The 20,612-nt window shown below is 48.1% G+C and overlaps 2 protein-coding genes across 4 annotated transcripts in view; both read left to right on the top strand.

Moving 5' to 3' along the window:
* LOC142767355 (kinesin-like protein KIF19) overlaps positions 1-20,612 on the top strand; it is a 155,347-nt gene that overhangs the window by 65,183 nt on the left and 69,552 nt on the right. The window lies entirely within an intron of this gene.
* Positions 8,317-11,581, top strand: LOC142767145 (neprilysin-1-like). The gene is made up of 2 exons (XM_075868363.1): positions 8,317-9,711; positions 10,595-11,581. Exons 1-2 carry the CDS (start codon positions 8,317-8,319, stop codon positions 11,579-11,581), a joined length of 2,382 nt encoding a protein of 793 aa, XP_075724478.1.

Raw genomic sequence — 20,612 nt, 5'->3', positions numbered from 1 at the left:
CTCATAATAAGTTCACGTGCTACGTGACGCCAAACATGCGAATAAGAGTGTTTTCACACTCGTTCGTTGGCTTATAGATGGCGATGACTGTCACACCTACTTCTAAATTCACATATAAACCCCAAAAAGTGGATGGAGGGACGGCCGCTGTGATAGCTCAGTGGTTAGAGCATCGAACGCGTTATTCGAAGGTCATAGGTTCGATTCCTGCTCACAGCTGGTAATTTTTTCATCCACTTTTCTTTCCTCTTTCTTCTTATTTACATTCCATAGGTTCTAATAACTTCCCCTGTACATTCCTTGGCATTACTGTCTGTTATATCTCATTAATATTGTGTTAAAACACGGAAATACGAGCCCTTAGGTATACACTTCTCTCCCTAATTATATATATATATATATATATATATATATATATATATATATATATATATATATATATATATATATTTGTCCGTCTGTCCGTAAGCCTATTTTATCGCCTGGCTTGCAATTTGAACTGAAGTTTACTGACTGGTGCATGAACAAGCCAGTCTTTATGCTGACCTTATAGACATTCGGACCATGAGGCTGATGAGACCTGACGTGTTCACGGTCGTCGGCTGAGGCCACGTTAGTCCCACACTGGCCATGAACTGCAGCAGCGCTTCGGGTCTCGGAGGCCACCGTGACGAGAGGAGGCACTTTTGCATCAGCAAAGCCGCCTTGTGCACGGCGCTTATTGACCCTACAGCGGGAACTTGGATGTGCCTCAGAATGGTGGCCGCGTTCCGCTGGGCTGTCAGGGCCAGCTGTGTTGGGACAGAACATTAGTTAAGGAGAGCAGACTGTTAGGTATCTGGGTATATATACCCAGATACCTAACCGATACCGTGGGTATAGACTGTTAGGTATCTGTTAGGTATATTGTGAACAGACACAGTGCGATGACACGTGGAACAAGATGAAGAAAGCTACAGTACATGACACGTGGAACAAGATGAAGAAAGCTACAATACACGCGCATGCCCTGTTAAGCGCTTGTCCTGTTGGCTTCTTCGTCTGGTTGCTCGTCTTTTTCGCCTTAATTTTATCCAAGAGTATTAGGGGCACATGCATCAAGTAATCGTGTCAATAATACTAAAAATAATCTTTCTGCACTTAACGTGCTTTTGTACGGCCTTCGAGATCGAAAACGCTGCAAGCATTCTGCACCTCATCAGATTTTTGCATGGCCTCTGTGATTGGCCCACCTTTGACCAATCGACGAGTTCCTCGTGTGATGATGTTCTCCATTGCCGTCATTGTAAGTAGTGTCAAATAGACGCCATGGTGAGGTCATCATTTATGGTGTTCTGTGACTTTGGAGACGTCACCACTTATGGTGACCTGTGTTGTCATGATGATTTCAGCCCCCGCCCCGCCGCGGTGGTCTAGTGGCTAAGGTACTCAGCTGCTGACCCGCAGGTCACGGGTTCGAATCCCGGCTGCGGCGGCTGCATTTCCGATGTAGGCGCAAATGTTGTAGGCCCGTGTGCTCAGATTCGGGTGCACGTTAAAGAACCCCAGGTGGTCGAAATTTCCGGAGCCCTCCACCACGGCGTCTCTCATAATCATATGGTGGTTTGAGGACGTTAAACCCCACATATCAATCAATCAATCAATCAATCAACGACTTCAGCCCCGGAATGTGTTTGGCGTGAGTCATGCTTACGGCGACCTCGCGGAACACCGACGCCACCGAGTGTCAATCTTCGCGCTTGATTATGCATCACAGACTTTTGCCTTTAAGATGTCCGCTCGCCTACAGAACAGTGCCGTACGTGCTTTTCACAAGGGAAAGACAGTTGCTGCAGCCTATTCTTTATCGTCTATTCTATGTTCAATGCAAGTTACAAGTCTGGTCTGTATAGAGAAATCGACCGTCTAAAATGGTTGAGAAGTGTTTTATGTAAGCGCTGTTCAATGGATAACTTCTGCAAACTGTCTCCGCGAGCGAGAAAAATGGCTTTGTGGGGCACTCACATTTTTTTCTTAGGTTGTAACCGAATGTAGTGCTTTCTAGTATTCGCTGCGAGGCTGTAAACAATGCAGTGATGCAAAATGCGCGAAGGTTAGTGTACTGTAACTTGATCAGGATAAGTGAATGCGAACCACTTGCTCACCTCTTCAAGTAGGGAGAGCCTGTCGCCCTGGCGTGCAAGCCAGCCGTCGCACACGAAGCGATAGAAGTTGTGGCACGGATTCACCGACCGGTTCAGGGACGCCAGTAGGGTGGGCTGCTGAGACACGTCTACAAGCATGCTTCCGCTGAGGCGTCCGCCCCTGAAATAGGGAGTGGCGTCTAGGCCCCGGCCTCCGATCGCGTAGTGGGCTACTAGTCCCACGAGCAGAGGCAGGGCGACGCAGCAGGACCCGGCACAGCTGCAGTGCCACAGCCAGCGGACGGTCCGAGCGTAGCAGACGCCAGGAGAACCACTGCTTGCTTCAGTAGGATCACTGCATTGTTTGCACGCTGAAGAATTATGTGTCCGCGAAGGAAGTTATTGCGCAGTGCACTCTAAAAAAGAGCGAGTATAAAGGGTGTCTTTTTGTCCCACAACAATAATCGTCATCTATATTGCGTTCCATCCTTGCGCTATCGCCCCGCGCCCGGTACATTCTGGACACGATCGACATGCCCATCATCAGGGTTACATTGCATTCTCGATAGGAAAAGGGCCAGCGCCGAGTTTTCAAGAAAGGAAGCGCACGCAAGCCTGATGACGATTATTGTTGTGGGACAAAAAGATACCCTTTTTACTCGATACTTTTTTAGAGTGTGGCACCTAAACCTACGTCGCGACGTGACTACGTCATGCCATATAATAATTCAAAACCAACTTATGCTGCCCCCTCCCCCCCCAAAAAAAAACCTATGTGGTTTAAAATACTGTACTAAATGCAGCTGCACAACTGTAAAGCCATAGTAAGCCCGTAACTATGACACCCTGCCATTTCTGTTCGTATAGACTTTCTTGCTTTTGTTGTGTTTAATAAAAAAAAACACCGCTTGCGTAAATGCTCGAGTTCGACGTGAATGGTTATCCCTGCACGAACAGAACTGCAACTGCGCCAACTGTGCGACGTGTGCTCTCCCTTTGCGCTGCGCTTTAAAAACCTAAAGACTTCCTGCTTGTCACCTGTCGCCTGCAAGAGATTGCGTCAGGTTGTTTTTATTTCAGATGTAGCAAAGAAATGCTGAAGAAGTGCCGGCGCACTGGTGAGAGTTGAACGCGGTGGCGTCCTCTCTAGCTGGTCGTGGGTGGTAGCGGCACGTTTCCCAAGCGTTTCTAGCGATATTAGGAGAATTATTCGGATTATTGTTTGGTTATTTTTGTTACTAATTTTATTATGGACCATGCTCGTTTGTTTTTCCCCGGTTCTACGTTGCCAGCCTCGTTTTAAGTCTGCACTGAGGACTTGATTGTGCACGTTGATCTACGGACGTACGCAGGGCCCAAAAGTGACACCTACTTAAAATTGACGACTCCACCCGATTCGAAAACGTCATGTGCCATGGTTATGTCGCCTCAGAACGCTATTTTATACTTCACAAGACAAAGCGATTGCGCCATGTGACAATGTAGAGAATATCGATTACACACCAATACACGCGTGCCCCGACATGACATGACCTCACCTGCTTGCCGCGCCAGCCTGCTTCGTGTCCCATTGTGTATTCTGTGTTCCTTTCGCTTTCGCTGTGCGTTGGAATGCTAGTGCTTCTGTTACTCTTTTTCTGCAATGATCTGTTAGTTCAAAGGGGTTGTTAAATGTCACTCGCAAAACCAGTCGCAACTGCAACCTTTTGTTCTAATGTGCGTGAGCGCTTGTTCCTAGCATTGACTGACATCTGAATAGAGGCCTTCCCGCTTGGCTTTATTGCAGGTATATAGTTCCGACTCCATATCCCTGTCATCATCATAAGCATGAGTTATTGCGCGTAGCATAGTGCAAAACGAGTATGCTTTCAATACGCGCAGCGTCGTCGGTTAAAGTACATTGGTGTCGTCGCGCCACGAGCAGACACTTAACTCACTCTATATATCGCAGAACTACGAGATCTCCCGTTGGGGAATTTTAAAGCTAGAAACGAAATTTCTTTTTCAAAATAAATAGTTTATCCTTCGTTCCGGCATTATTTGCGCGTGGTGCAGGAAAAAAAGTTTCAGGGGTTTCACACAGAGTTTTCTGGTGTGAACACACTTTTTTCTTAATAATAGTGTAGCCCTGGTCAATTGCAACAGAGATGCCACGTCGAAGGAACGTCTGCCCGTACGAAAGCTCGCGTTCTTCGGGCACCCGAGTCAGGGTCATTAGAGTTACGCAAATACTTTTTTCGCTTCGTGCAGTAGCTTCAGCAAATGGCAAATCGACGTTGTCAGTGGCTATACGTGGCACTGATCTGTCTGTGTTGACTTGCGGCTTCTACGCTAAGCTCGTCTCTCTAGTGCGAGGTAAACGTGTCCAGATCTGTAGACTACCTAAGGCACGTTGCCGCGCTATACTTGGTTCGGGTTCATCGTTCATATGAATATAGCGCACCACGACAAGAACACATAAGAGAGAGACACACACTGCACTGACTTGCAAAGTTCCACGTGAGCGCTGTGTAAGTGTGCGTCTCTCTCTTTTGTGTGTTCTTTACGGGGTGCACTATACCCATATGATTGATGTAGACACCCGCACGTGGCGATCATTAACATTGGGCAACAGTGGCTTTGACGGTTTTGTTACCCACTCACATCAGAGTCTCGAGCTAATGCTTCCTGCGGCAAGCGTGTCACATTCCGTTCTAGCCACAACACTATATAAGAGCCTACACTGTTAACAATGAGAGCTTGAGCACCGTGCTGCAGAGTGGAGTAAAAGGTTTCACGGTTTTCTTGCGTTTGCCAAAGGTGTTTCGAAGGCAAGAACCATCTTTACTGGTCTCAGCTGATTTTATTGATCCGTGCCTTTTTGCAGACGCTTTTAAGCACCTAACGTGTGTTCGCAGCCCTCCCTGAGACGTCGGTTCACATTGACCAAGCGCGAACGTCATGCGGTGACGTCAGAGTGACTCATCACTTCGTGTAAACGCCAACGCCATCGACTGTGTCCTCGTGTTTCATGAGGCATGCGTTACTTTCGCCTAAATGGCGATGTGTTTCAAGTATGCCATCGGCTCCTGCGATATCCTGTTTGTGGCATAGAAACATGAAGGCACCGCGCCATTGTACACGGCCACTGCTTACTTTGAAGTAGAGGGAAAGCTACAAAGGTGGGGCTTAAGCAAATTCATGTTGCTCCTCTTGCAAGTATGCATAAGGCTGCTTGCGGCTGATTTCGATTTGGGTCACTCGCATCATAACGCGTTTAGAAAAACGTGTACAGAAAATTTTCATCAAGGGAGACAATCCGAGTTTTCAATCTACATTGTAGGGACTTACCAGCGCGTTTGCCCCTGCACACTGACCAACTCAAGTTACGGATGTCATGTTTGCTTTGGACAACGGATGTGCTGGAATAGCGGTGCTGTCTATAAAAAAAAATGAAATAAAAGGAAGCCATTCTTAAAGAGGGAAGATTAAACGTATCTTACGTACGAGGTCCTACAAGTGTCGGGAATCCATAATGAATCAATATTTATTTCAGCAAAATAAATGACAAAGTTATCAATAATTTGAAGTATACTTTTTAGGCGTGGTAGCCAACATGCGGTTTAGTTCTGTAGCTTGCACAGTACTGTTAAGCAAAGTTGTCGCCGAGTAAGCTAGTCATATGTGGGACTATTCAGAGCTATTTCCCTTTGATGTGGTCTCCTGTGGATCTACGGCCCACACCTCACTTTGGACATCATTCCTCATGAAAATCTACATATGGGCTGCTTACAACAGGCATACTACGGAACCTGCGCAAAACAGAACCCTCCCCCCCCCTCCCCCCAAAAAAAGAAAAAAGCCACAGGGGACATTGTCTCCCATGCTTTTGTTGGTTTTATTATTCATGAAATAAGGTGGACTGAAATGTTTTAGTTTTATGGAAATATTTTTTCAAGCTATTTGCCAAAGCACGTATCTCGCAACGTCACAAATAAATGCATGTGCACCAGTTTGATTAATTGTAGTGCCAGAAGGAATTACGGAGTTCGCAACGATTGCCTCAGTTTCGAAGCTTTTTTTTTTCGCGTGACGAAACTGCGGAACGAGGTTATTTCACAGTGGATGTCGTTCGCTAAGCAAGAACGCACACTACCTTTCGTCGAGAGTGGATACCTCACACCGCCTTTTGATGCGACTCTTCAGAAACCTTGTCTTCTTTATGTTTCCACTCCGCATGATCAGGTCAGCTGTTTGATGCTGATGCTGATGCTGATGACCTCGGATAGATGGCGCTCACCCACAGAGGGGGATGGGCCAAGAACCGGGCGGCAGGGGACCTAATTGAAACTAAAATGAAATTAAAGTCAATCTGAAAAATTAGTATAGAGATAAAACTGCCAATAAACGAAAATGGTTGCTGAGCAAGCGGTCAAACCATCTCTTGTTCCTGACAGACATAGCTACGAATTATAAACTAAAGATCTGAAAAGGTTAGAGTTCACTAGCATGGTAATATTTTAGTTGCATTGATGCAGTCAAACACAGTGGAGCGTATATCTCGGTGGCAGTAACGAAATGGAGTGCCGCCAAGTGATAAAAGTACTGGTACAATTACTTGTATTTCTTACTTCTGTAATGGGGCTTCTAAATATCTTTTTCTCTGACAAGAGTAACGACTACCGAGTAAAAAGAAATGTTCAATTGTTTCAATTTCGTTACAAAAATGCACAGTGGTGACGCCTTGAGTCGAGCTTTGTTAATGCAATAATTTGGTTGTGGAAGTGTACAGCGCAATCTGGCTTGAGCCATCAAAGGTGCTTGCTTGCCTTGAGCCATCAAATAAGGGGAGGATGACAGTCGCGATGACGATGAGTCGTATTGAATCGATTGAACATTAGGGCGGGAATGGGGGTGGGAGGACTTCACGGAATCTGCAATGAAAACTTGAGCACAACCTAATTGAGTTCGCTCTCGGGCTGAAGGTCACTAGCCGTTTCTTGCACTGCGCCATAAGAAGCAGCTAAGGCGCCAGTGGAGAACAGGGGAAGCTGCGCCTTTTCTTTCAGGTCGGCTGCTATATAGCCCCCAATTACACCTGCCCTCTTAAGCAAGCATAGGAGGTGCAAAGTGGATACTTTCCTCACCTCCCCGCCCCGTCCGAAGCTACTCATTTGTCGTACGTGTCAAGCCCCGCCACCCGTCTGGCGAGAAAAAAAAATGTGTCACCAAGTTACAGGTAAAAGATGTTGTGTGTTATTTCTACAGAGACTCCAGATGAGACTCCTCACCTGGAGTCTCTGTAGAACACAAAGAAGGAGAACAATTGAACGAAAGTCTTACACATTCCAAATGATTACGAGTGATGGGATATATTTTATGGGCGTAGCAATATTGACTTAATTGTACATTTATTAAATAAATATTTGTTTATTGATTAGTTCACTTCGCCAGTTCATACGTTATTTTCATACCGCAGGAGTGACCTGATTTCGAAACGTAGAAATTTGTTTATAAAATGCTTACTTGGAATTTTTAATAATGTATACGCCACAATGAAACAAAGTTTTGGCGTATTCGTACCCTTGTATGTGCTCCCCACAGGTGCCACGCCACGCAAAACAAAATTTTGTTGACTATATTTTTCTTCCTTCGCGTTATTTCCTCTTTATTAGTGTTGTCATTGCTACATGAATCGGTATGATACTGATGTTTAGTTCACGTTACTGGGTCAAACTCATCTTTAGATTGTAAGAAGAACCAGTACAATTTAAAATAAAACAAACCCACACGAACAGTATGACTGTTGATAAGATTCAGCATAAAGAATAAGAATTTATAATCGTAAATTGCGAATTTGGAGCTAAGCACGTTAATTCCATTGGATGTTTTCATTTAGACCATCTTCTTCGTTGGAACGTGCCATAGTGCTTTGGCACGTGGGCAATAGCATCATCAGCGTCTCGTCTCACGCGACCTTCATTCTGTAGCTAGGCCTCGCAGATCAACGATTGGACGGAATGAGACAAGCCCGTGTTTGGCGTCGCGTTCACTGACAGGTCGCACTGAGCTTCTCGACGTTCAAGCTGGACGCGACTGCGTTGAAGACAAAGAAATATAGAACGACTCCGCAGCTTCCTTCGTGGAACTGCGTTCCCCAGATACCGAAGCCTGCTTTGAGCCAACGCCCACCTCGTATTCGCCATCTTGGGCCATGGCCCAAGAGGATTCGGGGGACACCACTGACAGCACCTTCTCCGAGACTGAAGCGGAATTCGTCACCGCCGACTACACCGAGCTCTGTCTGGTTGCCTTCGGACTGGTATGCGTCGTTGCCCTCGTCGCGACCTTGGCCTGGTACCTGCTGTTCTACGAACCCACAACGGAAACCAGCGGTCGCAAGAGCGCCAACTTCACGCGCTTGCTCGAGGCATCCATCACGCGCAGCGTTCACCCGTGCGACAACTTCTACCACTTCGTCTGCGACGGCTGGATTCGGGACCACTCGCACAGTCACCGGAGCGTTGCCGACAAGGTGGCTGAAGAGACCATGCTCGACGCGCAGGAGGCCCTCGAACGTGCAGCCAAGGAAGCCCGGGAAGCGAAGTCACCGGCTAGAAGACTCGTCGTCCGCTCCGCTGCTCTCGACGTAGCTCAGCTCTTGCGAAACGACAGCGTGTCGTCTCGCTCGCTGCCGGGGCAAAGCGCGAGACAGCGAGAACACCCGTTCCTGGTGGGACGAACGGTGCCACTGGAGTCTGGCTCGACTCACAGTATGAGATACTCGGCCGTGCTAAAAGCGTATGGAATGTTCGAGTCCTGCACGAAGGTCGTCACCGACAGGAAGTTCGAGACGGACAAGCTGGCCGAGTTCATGAAGCTGTACACTGGGTTTCCCTATGTGGAAGCTCAGGACCCTCCATCCTTGGTGGCCTCCATGGTCGAGCTGTCGCTCACCTGGAAGATACACGTCTTGTTCACAGTCAACCTTTTTATTGACTATGATGAGGACGGTGGACGCCTAACCGTCGAAATCAGCAGGAACGTCGGGCTCATCTCGTGGCTTCAGTGGAGGAACATCCTGCGGGACTCGGGCAAGCTGGAAGAGTTTTTCCTCACCCAACTGCAGGCTCTGCCGGAGTTCCGGCCTTCCGAAGCCGAAGCATTGTCCGCCGAGATTACGGAGGCGGACTCACACATCATAGCCGCCCTGACGACGGAAGAGGAGCCGGCGCAGGCCATAACTTATGACGACTTGCCGATGCTCGTTCCAGACATCGACCCGCAGGTCTGGGTGGACGCTGTGAACAAGCAGATTAAGCCGTACACCCGAGTCGAGCATGACCACCACGTCAAGGTCGAGAACGCCGCCGCGTTGCAAGAGGTTGGGAAATTGCTGAGCCATGAAGACGACCCCTTGCTGTTGCCCATGTTCCTCGGTTGGACCCTGCTTCGACAGTTGGCTCCGCGAGCGTCTTACAAGGCGGCAACCTTCGTCTTCAAGGACAAACCGAGCTACGTGCGCGACTGCTTCCGACGCGTCGTCGATGTCATGCCGCTGGCGGCCGCCTACCCATTTCTCAACAACACTCCGACGCCAGATGCTGAGGTGAGGGGTGGCAGCTTCCACTCTGCCAGTTTATCTTTTCCTTGCATTTGAATTACGTGATCTCCAGAGCGGTAATCACACCTCGTATCTGGCATGAACGCCATCTATTAATAAGCGCTAAAGTAGGCGTTAGTCGGTACTATTGTTAAATAATGTTAAAGACTGAAATAGTTCTTCGATAATTGAGCCGTCATTAGTTTTTCCATCACGAGGCCCGACTACAACTAGAAGCGATCGAATGTTAAAGTTATGTTTGAATTTCGCGCAAGGAACTCGAGAGCATGAAGGTCAGTGTGAAGTCACGAATTTTAGTCCTTGACATTTTTGGATGCATTGGTAGACTAAAATATGCTGAAACTTCCTATGTTTAGACTATGGGTTTCTCAGAACATAACTTAAGCAGTTTTTACTAATGAACAATCACGTAGGTTTTAGCAAACACCCTTGACAAAATCGGACGTAACAGTGAGCTGGTGCGGGACCTTTTCACGCATTTTCTCGCTTATCGTCTTCGTGCGGTAGGAGCCATGTTGTCGGTATGTTGTGAATATTAACGTATATGAGAAGAAAAACCTTTTATTCCGAAAGGAAATTTTCGTATTGATTCATTAATGGTTAATGACAAAACGAATTTCAGTTACGTGTGGTGTTTAAAGCAGCAATAGACCCATGTTAATTTGTAGTTGCCAGGTGGTTCTTTTTTTTTAATTCTAAACTTTTCCACACATGCTGGTTAAATCTGGGCCTAGGAGACATGTCTTCCGCGTCTTCTTACACATATCCTTGTACTCTACCCTGTGAACTTAGGTTGCCATATACGTTCAGTCAACTAATCGTTCACGTTGATTTCACATATATCGCTCGCATCTCGCTCGACTCACAGATCTTGGCAAAGAAGATCGCCAAGGACGTCCGACGGGAGTTCAGCGCCATCTTTGCCAACACTCCGTGGATGGACGAACCCACTCGCAGCGCCGCTGAGGCCAAGATTCGTACCATGGACGAAGTGCTAGCCAAGCCATCCTACCTCGTCGACGAGGACGCCCTGGACCAGCACTACGCAGACTTCGCCATCCAAGACGACTTCCTCTCCACGTCGCTGAGCGCCGCCCGCTCCGCGACACGACTCTTTCTCACCAGCTTCACCGCGGGCGTTCACGTGGCCACTCGGGACTTCAACCCGCTCGAGGTGAACGCCTTCTACGAGCGCGAGCTGAACGCCATGTTCGTGGGCGCCGCCATCATGCAACCGCCGTACCTGGACGAGAAGAGGTGGACCGCGTTCAGCTACGGAGGCCTCGGTGCCGTCGTGGGCCACGAAGTTATGCACGGCTTCGACGAGCGGGGCAAGGAGAGGGACGCCCGGGGCAGGCTCCGGCCCTGGTGGTCTCCCGACGTTCTCGTCGAGTACCAGAACAGAGTCGGGTGCCTGGCACATGCCTACGGAAACGGTCGCGGGGGTGACGTCGACATCACCGACGAAGACGTCGCCGACTTCGCCTCGCTCCCGGCGGCCCTGGGGGCGTACCGGTACCGGTCGTACATTCGGGAGCGAGGCCAGACGCCCACTTTCCTGGAGTTCTCGGGAGAACAGCTGTTCTTCCTCAACTACTGCTTCAAGCTGTGCTCGCCGGACAACGTGGACGGCGGGGGTTCCCGGCGGGGTCGCAGAGGGCGGCGTGGCCTGTACAGCACCGACGAGAAGAGGTGTAACGTGCCGCTTACGCACCTCATGGAGTTTTCCGACGCGTTCGGGTGCTCGCAGCCCGACGGCGTCTTTCCGGAGAAGTGCAACTTCTGGGGTCTACCCGTGGGCCAGACTAGGGTTGACGGGGACGCGCCGCGGTATTTCCGATCTGGCCAGTCATGAAGCGCTGCAGTCTTTACGCCGACAGCGTATTGTTGCCTCGCGTTTAGAGATGCCCTCCACCTTGCTGAGGCATGCTTTATTGGAGGAAAAACGTTTAATTTAGATTACTTCGTCGTGTGACGTACGCATTGTGTTTTTCAAAGGTTAAGAAATATACGCGCAACGTTTCGCACTCGAAACGCGTTGCTTGATTGCTTTCCTGCGTGAAAATGTGCAAATGCTGCGTTACTGTTGATTTTCGATGACTTCAGGCAAGTTTTTGTTCAGATACAAAACACATTTATTGGAAGTACGCTCTCTGTCAGTGAGTTAAATATCGGGAATTATATCTGGGGAAGTTATTCTTTCATTTGCGATATACCCTAGCCAATCGCATGAGATTAGCTGTGTCATAAGGCTGTCATCTGTGGAGTACTTTGACATGCTGTAGCGTCTCTGAAAACATAGATTCACAGGAAGTTTTGCTTAAACACTCTGACATTGCGAGTATGATAGTTTCTTGAATGCGCTTTGATCGCATGCAGTCGAAGGATGTTTGCAAATTCGTGATATGTTCGGTACAGCATCCACCGCCTAGGTTTAGGGTTATGATATATGACTTCTGATCACATCGCGGCCATGGCGGCTGAATCTCGATGAGTGTAAAATGCTAAGGCTCATGCACTTTCGTTTATTGCATATCATTCGAAATTTTGCACGTAGCAACTAACACTTTTTAATGAAGCCGCAAGAGACCTATAGCTGGACCCACAGGTCACGGCATCAAATCCGGGCTGCGGCGGCTGCATTTTCGATGGAGGCGAAAGTGCTGTAGGCCCTTGTGCTCTGATATGGGTGCACGCCAAAGAACCCCGGCTGATCGAAATTTCCGGAGCTTTCCACTACAGCATATCTCATAATCATATGGTGGTTTCGGGACGTTAAACCCCACATAATAATTATCAAAAGACCTAGTGGAGATGGCGTGGCACCACCAGAAAAATTTTATGCGCTCTTCTGACGTTGGTGAAGTAGTAATGAAAAAGAGATGTGAAATATTCCACACTGCTCATGCAAGTTCAGCATGCGAACTGCGGCGCTTGCTATTTTCTTGTAACCTTGTTTGCACCGCAGAAGCACATAAAGAGTATTCGGCATATCTCAGGCGTTACAAATTCATGCCCGTGATTACATTCTCTAACTTTTACGCTATAGTATACAGCCGGAAATTGGTATAAGCCATATTTGGCACGGTGGGCACATCGCTGACGAAATTCAGCATTTCTATATATCGCTCTTTTAAAAGCCCAGTATAGAAAGTCGTATATTTCACTTAGAAGTACAACTCTAAAAAACACGTATTATGCTGCAATTTATACAGTTTTGTGCAATCCATATAAAGTACGGCCTCCGAGATTATGCAGCACAACTCTCTCGGGATTTGGGATGTGGTAGTAAGTTTTGAATCCTTGATCATGATGGGCGAAAAACAGTACACGAGGCAATGTTCCCATTACTTGCGTGAGTACACGGAGATATTATGCGAGTTGATACCAGCTGAAGTCATTATTTTGCTCTTTCAATTTTCTCGGCAACTTAAACTCTCAACCGGAAGTCGTGGGCTGGTCGACAAGTTGAGCATGAAAGAAAAGTACAGTCTCACTATGCGAACAGGCAAGCCTGTAGGCGGCCATTTGCATGTAGATATCGCTGGCCAGGTTCACTAAGTGAAATATTCGATTCTGCCTGAACTTGGGAAGTGAATGTTGAGCTTTATACCACACATCACGCTGAAAAAAATAGCTATAAAAAGTGAGATTTCGTTTTTCAGCAACAAAATTTGGAGGCACTCAAGCTTTGCCTCTCAGAGTTGCAAGCGACAGCGATATCATGTCACTACTGCTTACAGTGTTTGTAATTGGCTTGTTCCAGTGAAGCTTTCGCATACGCCTGCATTCCATGTGATGAGTAGCACGGCTTCAACTAGAGACGATTGTGCGCGTGAAATCTTTTCTAACACGCTACGCACCCACTACGTGGCGTTGCGGGAAAAAAAACACAGTAACATGTGTTTTTTTTTTGTGTGGGTGGCCCCACGTTAAACCACGAATTCATGATAAGCGCATGTTCTGACGCCCAATCACATTGCACGCTTGTACCACGCAATATTATTACAGCGATATTACATGCTGCATGTTGAACCATGTATGCAGGGCGCGCGTGTTTGTCAAATATGCAACTTACTTTCCCTGCATGTCCAAACAGAGGAAGCTTTTTTTTCACGGTATTTCTCAGAAAATGCGTGGCCCCGCCGCAGTGGTCTAGTGGCTAAGGTACTCGGCTGCTGACCCGCAGGTCGCGGGATCGAATCCCGGCTGCGGCGGCTGCGTTTCCGATGGAGGCAGAAATGCTGTAGGCCCGTGTGCTCAGATTTGGGTGCACACCAAAGAACCCCAGGTGGTCGAAATTTCCGGAGCCCTCCACTATACGGCGTCTCTCATAATCATATGGTGGTTTTGGGACGTTAAACCTTACATGTCAATCAATCAATCAATCAATCAATCAATCAGGAGACGCGTGGCCCTGTGGTAGCGCACCGGCTTCCCACGCAAACCACTCGGGTTCGAATCTCGCTCACACCAAGCATGCTTTATTTCATTTGCGTCCCTCTCGATTTCTCAGCCACGCACAAGATGACCATTTTTCACTCACAAACAACGACGATGCCACCGACACCGACACCGGAATTTCTACAACATGAGCTCTTTAACGCTGTCGCGTTAATACGGCTGGCCCCTTTGCATGGCGAGCCACTTATAAACCTGCATCTCCACATATACAGTAACAAAAAAATTCTGCATATGTTATTCCACCTCAGTCTTACGTACTATAAAAGTCGAAAGACGAAAATTTTCAAGTTACTCTTTCATAATGCAAGCATTAGAAGGGTAACGATCTTATTTCCAACAAATTTTATGTCCTTCAAGTTCAAAATATAACGTTGGGTGCGAAATAGCGTTGCCTATTCGACCTACCCAAGCGAAACTGGCCTCATTCCTTCTCGTAATCTGTCTTTCTTTTTTTTATTCGCACTCGCCATGTTGTGTGCCACCGCACAGCCGGCCATATGGCTTCCATTATCGGCTCATTGGTCGATTTATCGAACGCGAGCAGCAAGCCACGTGTTCGTTTCGCACGTTCCGTGACACGTGTAAGGGTGTACGTCATCATAGATGGAGAGAGGGCACCGATCCGTCGTTTTACGTACGTACTTGATTGATTTGTGGGGTTTAACGTCCCAAAACCACCATATGATTATGAGAGACGCCGTAGTGGAGGGCTCCGGAAATTTCGACCACCTGGGGTTCTTTAACGTGCGCCCAAATCTGAGCACACGGGCCTACAACATTTCCGCCTCCATCGGAAATGCAGCCGCCGCAGCCGGGAATCGAACCCGCGACCTGCGGGTCAGCAGCCGAGTACCATAGCCACTAGACCACCGCGGCGGGGCAACGTACGTACTTGCTTGGTTGCATATATATACATATATATATATATATATATATATATATATATATATATATATATATATATATATATATATATATATATATATATATATATATATATATATTAGACACAACCATTTGTAGCCTAAACATAATGATCGTCTGCATGTATGGTATCTTCTTGTCGCTTAGGTGTGTGTATTTTGGTTGGTGAGAACGTTTTTATACGCAGTGGAACTCACGTCGCGCTTTTCCGACAAGCTGTTCCCGCTTGCGGTCGGCAGTTATGCATGAGCTGGCCAAACGGGTTGACAAACGATGGCTGCATGCTGATGCGGCCGTGAAACGGCCAGGACAAGTCGAACCTGTAACTGCAGTCTGTCGGGAGTTTCGTTTTCGTGCGAATTGCAACGCTCGCGAGTATATATTAATGGGTTGCCACCATTAGGGAACCTCACACCGATCGGTGCTGGGTTCGACTTATTTGAGTGCTTGTTCTTTGGGGAAACAGAGAGACAGAGAAAAAAAAAAACTTTCATTTGAGCAAGGGTATGAGATCTTTCTTGCGTAGGCGGAGCTCTTGTGGAAGGTCCCCGTTAGGTAGCACCACTTCACGCGCCCACCATAGATCAACCGGCGCTGCACTTTCGGCTCTCCTTGGCTTGGGAAGTCTCTCCCAAGACTCCTTGGGAAGTCTCTCCTTGGCGCAAATCATCCACAAACAAACATTTTATCGGCAACTCGTCATTCATACGTGAAGTCGTCAGCAAGCGTAATAGGAATGCTCCGGCGTGAGACCTGGATAAGTTTGACTCATGCAAGCCTCAAAGCGCTGGGCTCTTTTGCCGACATAGTACCTCGGTATGCTTGCATAGCAAATCGGTATGCATTGGACAATGGAACGAAAAGCTACGCGGCGCAAGCACCAGTCAAACTGTTTCAGGACGCGCTGTAGAGCGTTCCTGTTAAGCTTACTGATGACTGTGCAAATTAGGTTATAAACTACAATACGAAAAAAATTAAGGAAAAGAAGACGAAAATCTGAAATGCGTGTAAGTAATCATGGTCAGCAAAGAGGACATGGTATAAAAAGATTAAGAATGCGTTTACTATTAACATGCAGTTCTTTTTTCTTACACAGGGAATTACGTATACTTTCGAAAACAACCCGATACCTAATAGAATCGTTGCAAAATATGAAAGATCTCAGATTCATGGTTCTGCCAGAACGTGGGATCAGTTGTGTTTTGCGTACGGATTAGCAAAGCTGCCTTGTCCCTTTACCGCTATAGGCGCCTAAACAAAAGCTTCACACGGCCCAAGAGTGGAGCAGTAGTCATCGCGCGAGCTCAAAACAGGTTTCTAGAGCGTCTACTCGACACTGCGATGAACATCGACAGAACTGGTAAGGAAAGAAAGCAAAATGGGAGTAAAAGAACGGCAAGGAGATTAACCAGCCTACAGGCAGCCGGTTGGCTACCCTGCGCATGGGAGGGGGATGGGAGAGATTAAAGATAGAGAGCAGAGAGGGCAGAGAGATAAACACAGCACACTCGGCAGCACATGCTCGCACGCCCATAGTCCAGTCTTGTTTTTCGCGGTGTGTGACATTGCTGTTATAGCCGCTTGTTCAAGTCCGTGTCGCGTAGGAATTTCAACAGAGCTTTTGTCGCCTTCTGTTGCAATGTCTTCTCTCGGGCACTTGACAGAATAGTGTCCACCGACATTTGGCTGTTGTCAATGCGCGCAAAAACAAACGCCAGTGACTGTCTCTGCATGTCGTACAGCGGACAGTCGCACAGGATGTGGTGTAGCGTCTCTTCGCAATGACAGGCATCGCAGAGAGCGTTGTTGGAGATTCCTATGACAAAGAAATAATATTTTGTAAATGCCACTCCTAGCTATAAGCGATGAAGAAGGGTGGCTTCTCTTCGGTCGTGCCCAGTGGGCATGCGGAGAGCCATCAAAGAGGACAGGTGTTGTTGACGATTCGTCTCGTTGCTTGGTGGGCACCATAGTGAAAGCGTGATTTCACGTGCAAGTCATCGAAGATTACTGACAGCATCGGTCCGCGAAAGTGGTATGGCTTCTTCTCGTGTTCCTTCAAGAGCTGCCCGCGCAGCAATATCGGCATGTTTGTTCCCTATGACGCCGCAATGACTTGGCAGCTACTGAAACGTCACATGATGCCCTTTCTAGTGTGAAGTAGAAGGCATTGAATTTTGAAAACAAGCTGTTCGTACGGCCCGCGACGTAGTGCTGAGAGTCCGCGACGTAGTGCGATTTTCAGTGACTCAAGAGCTGCCCTACAATCTATGAGGGCAGCTCTTGAGTCACTGAAAATCGACCATTGTTACGGTGGTTCCCGATTGATTACACAAAGTGCAGCGCGAAAAGCAGCTAGTTCCGCTGCTGTAGATGCCGTGGAGTGGTCAGTCCTAAGCTGATGGTAACGCCTCTTGCCGGGACAACAACTGCACCTGACGAACACTGGCGGTTCATGGAGCCATCGGTGTGTATATGTACACTGTCTGAATATTTCTCGTACAAAAGAAGAAGAGACAATTGTTTCAGCACGGGTGACGAAAGCTCAGATTTCCTCCGGATCCCTGGTTCTCTAAGATGCACTGTGGGTCGAATAAGACACCAAGGGGGTAACGATGGTTTGGATGCCGGAGTGAAGCCCGAGGGAAGTTTCTCGTTGTACTTCACAATCATTTTAGCGAAAGATGCTTGGCGCGTCTCTGAAGGCAACAGTGCAAGGTGATGACAATGAGCACGTGCGAAGTGTCTGATATGCGTTCTCAGGACTTCTAAAACAATGTGAGTTTGTATCGGATAGTCACCAGCAATTACAATTGTTGCCTCTGTTGACGTACATCTGGGCAGACCGAGGCACACTCTCAGTGCTTGGGCTTGTACTGCCTGTAGAACACGAACATTGGTCTTGCAGGTATTGCTAAGCACGGGCAAGCTATATCTCAGGAAACTGAAAATCATGGCTCTGTAGAGTTTCATCATTGCGTCTACTGACATCCCCTACGTCTTTCCTGCCAGGAACTTGAACAATTGCGAAATAGCGGCCAGGAGCTTCTTCATATAGGCCACATGCGGACTCCAACAGAGGTCCCTATCAATAATGATGCCTAGAAACCAGTGGGTTCTGGCGTAAGACATGGGTCACCCGCAGATTGAGATGACATAAGGGGTCATTGCTTTGCGAGGGAAGGCCACCAGTGCACATTTTTCTGGTGGTATGCTGAGACCTTGTTTCAACAAGTAGTTGGCAATCATAGTGGCTGCTTTTTGAAGCCAGGAACGTATCTGAGGACGTGTCACTGCCGAAGTCCAGACACAGATGTCGTTTGCGTATATTGATATTTTAATCGTACTTGGCAAGTATTCAGCAAGGCCAATCAGTGCAAGATTGAATAGCGTCGGGCTAAGAACTCCGCCTTGAAGAACGCCCCTGGAAGTATGGCGTCGCGTAGTTGGGCCATTCTCTGTTAACACAAAAAATGATCTTGCAGCCAGGTAACTCGAAACCCACCGAAAGGCTCGACCACCAAGGCCAACCACCGCAAGAGCACCCAAAATGGCTCCATGTAGTACATTATCATATGTGCCTTTCGCATCTAGAAACAAAGCTGTAGATAGTCGCTTACTAGATCTTTCGTGCTGAACGTACAAAACTAGATTAACGACATTGTCAAAGGAAGAGCGGTCGCATTGGAAACCAGCCATAGAATTCGGATAAATCTTGTAGTGTTCGAGATACCACTCCAGGCGGCCTATTATCATCCGTTCCATTATCTTCCCTACGCAGCTGGCCAGTGCTATTGGGCGGTATGAGGCGAGTTCGAGTGAGGATTCGCTCTGCTTCAACATGGGCAACAAGCGGCTTACTTTCCAGTCGTCAGGGACATTGTCATCCTGCCGCGAGTTGTTGTAAAGGCTCAACAGTTCTCTCCTTGCACCTTTCCCAGGGTCGCACAAGGCTCGGTACGGAATACCATCTGGGCCCGGAGAAGCTGAACGCCTGCAGAGAGCTAGTGCTGCCTCGAGCTCCTTTATTGTAAAAGGGAGGTCCATGTGGCAGTCACGGCAACCGGGGACGTCACTTCTCACTGGAGAATCTGGACTAGTGGCTTTGTTGGCGATATGCGCACAGAAATCTTCTGCGACATCCTTTGAAATAGCACGAGCGCTTTGAATGGAAAACGCTGTTCCGTAGGGTGACGCAGACCTTGCACCGTTTTACAAATGTGTGAGAGTGGCTTGCGAAGGTCTAGTGACTGGGAAAACATTGTCCATCATTCCGACGCTAATCTTTCCATGCGACGCCGAATCTTCTTTTGCATACTCCTGGCTGCCCTAAGATCGTGAATTGATTTTGTACGCCGATACCGACGCTCCGCCCGGCGTCGAAGCGCTCGGAGTCACTCCAACTCTATGTCAAAGTCGTTTCGTGTGGAAGCTATCGTCACCGTGCGAGTTGCGTTTCGCATTGTGCTCCTAATTGTTTGATCTAATCCAGATCGTAGGCCACCGCTGCAAGCGTCTTCCATGTCAGTTTTGAAGTTGGTCCATTGGACGGCTTGAATGATCGTCTGTGGACCACAACTAAACAAGCCTTTGATGTTAAGGTAGATTGGAATGTGATGGCTTCCTCGTGTCTCAACATCTGGAAACCACTTGACGTATCTCGCGTGGGAGATGGAGACAAAAGCAAGGTCGAGACATGATTGATGATTTGTCGGGTTTAACGTCCCAAAACCACCATATGATTATGAGAGACGCCGTAGTGGAGGGCTCCGGAAACTTCGACCGCCTGGGGTTCTTTAACGTGCACCCAAATCTGAGTACACGGGCCTACCACATTTCCGCCTTCATCGGAAATGCAGCCGCCACAGCCGGGATTCGATCCCGCTACCTGCGGGTCAGCAGCCGAGTACCTTAGCCACTAGACCACCGTGGTGGGGCCAACGTCGAGACAGGTGCCGTATGTCATCCCTCGAAGAAATGTAGGGCTACCATCGTTCAGGAGAGTAAGACCATAGTTGTAGGAGATGTTTGCTAACCTGCGTCCCCTTCCACTTGTCCGCGTACTTCCCCATGCGTGATGGTGCGCATTGAAATCACCTATGATGACCCATGGTGCAGGGCACACTCCCAAAATATCCGCTAATCAGAACTGGTAAAATTCGCTCGCGGCAAAGCGTCTGACCAATGGGGGAGAGGTGACGTAGGGAGCAGCTGATGGCAGAAGTGGAGTCTAGAAGCAGACAATGCGATGTGTCTCCAAGACACAAATAGAAATTAGGTGCCTTCTTCCTTCCTCCCTTTCTAGAATTACTTAATCAATCTAGGAACGGTGGCGCACCGGGTGGAGATCTCCCCAACCGACCCTTTTCGTAGAAGGGCGCCCCAAGCGCCCATTACGCGAACTACTCCTCGCCGCCATACATACGGAACCGGAGCAGACGACAACAACAGCGTTTAATGGAGACGCAGACGCCGTTCAGCGTTTGAGGTACACGTAA

This window comes from Rhipicephalus microplus, chromosome 7 (assembly GCF_043290135.1).
Source record: "Rhipicephalus microplus isolate Deutch F79 chromosome 7, USDA_Rmic, whole genome shotgun sequence".
Classification (NCBI taxonomy): domain Eukaryota; kingdom Metazoa; phylum Arthropoda; class Arachnida; order Ixodida; family Ixodidae; genus Rhipicephalus; species Rhipicephalus microplus.
Note: the sequence above shows the minus strand (reverse complement) of the source record. Positions and strands in the feature narration are given on the sequence as shown.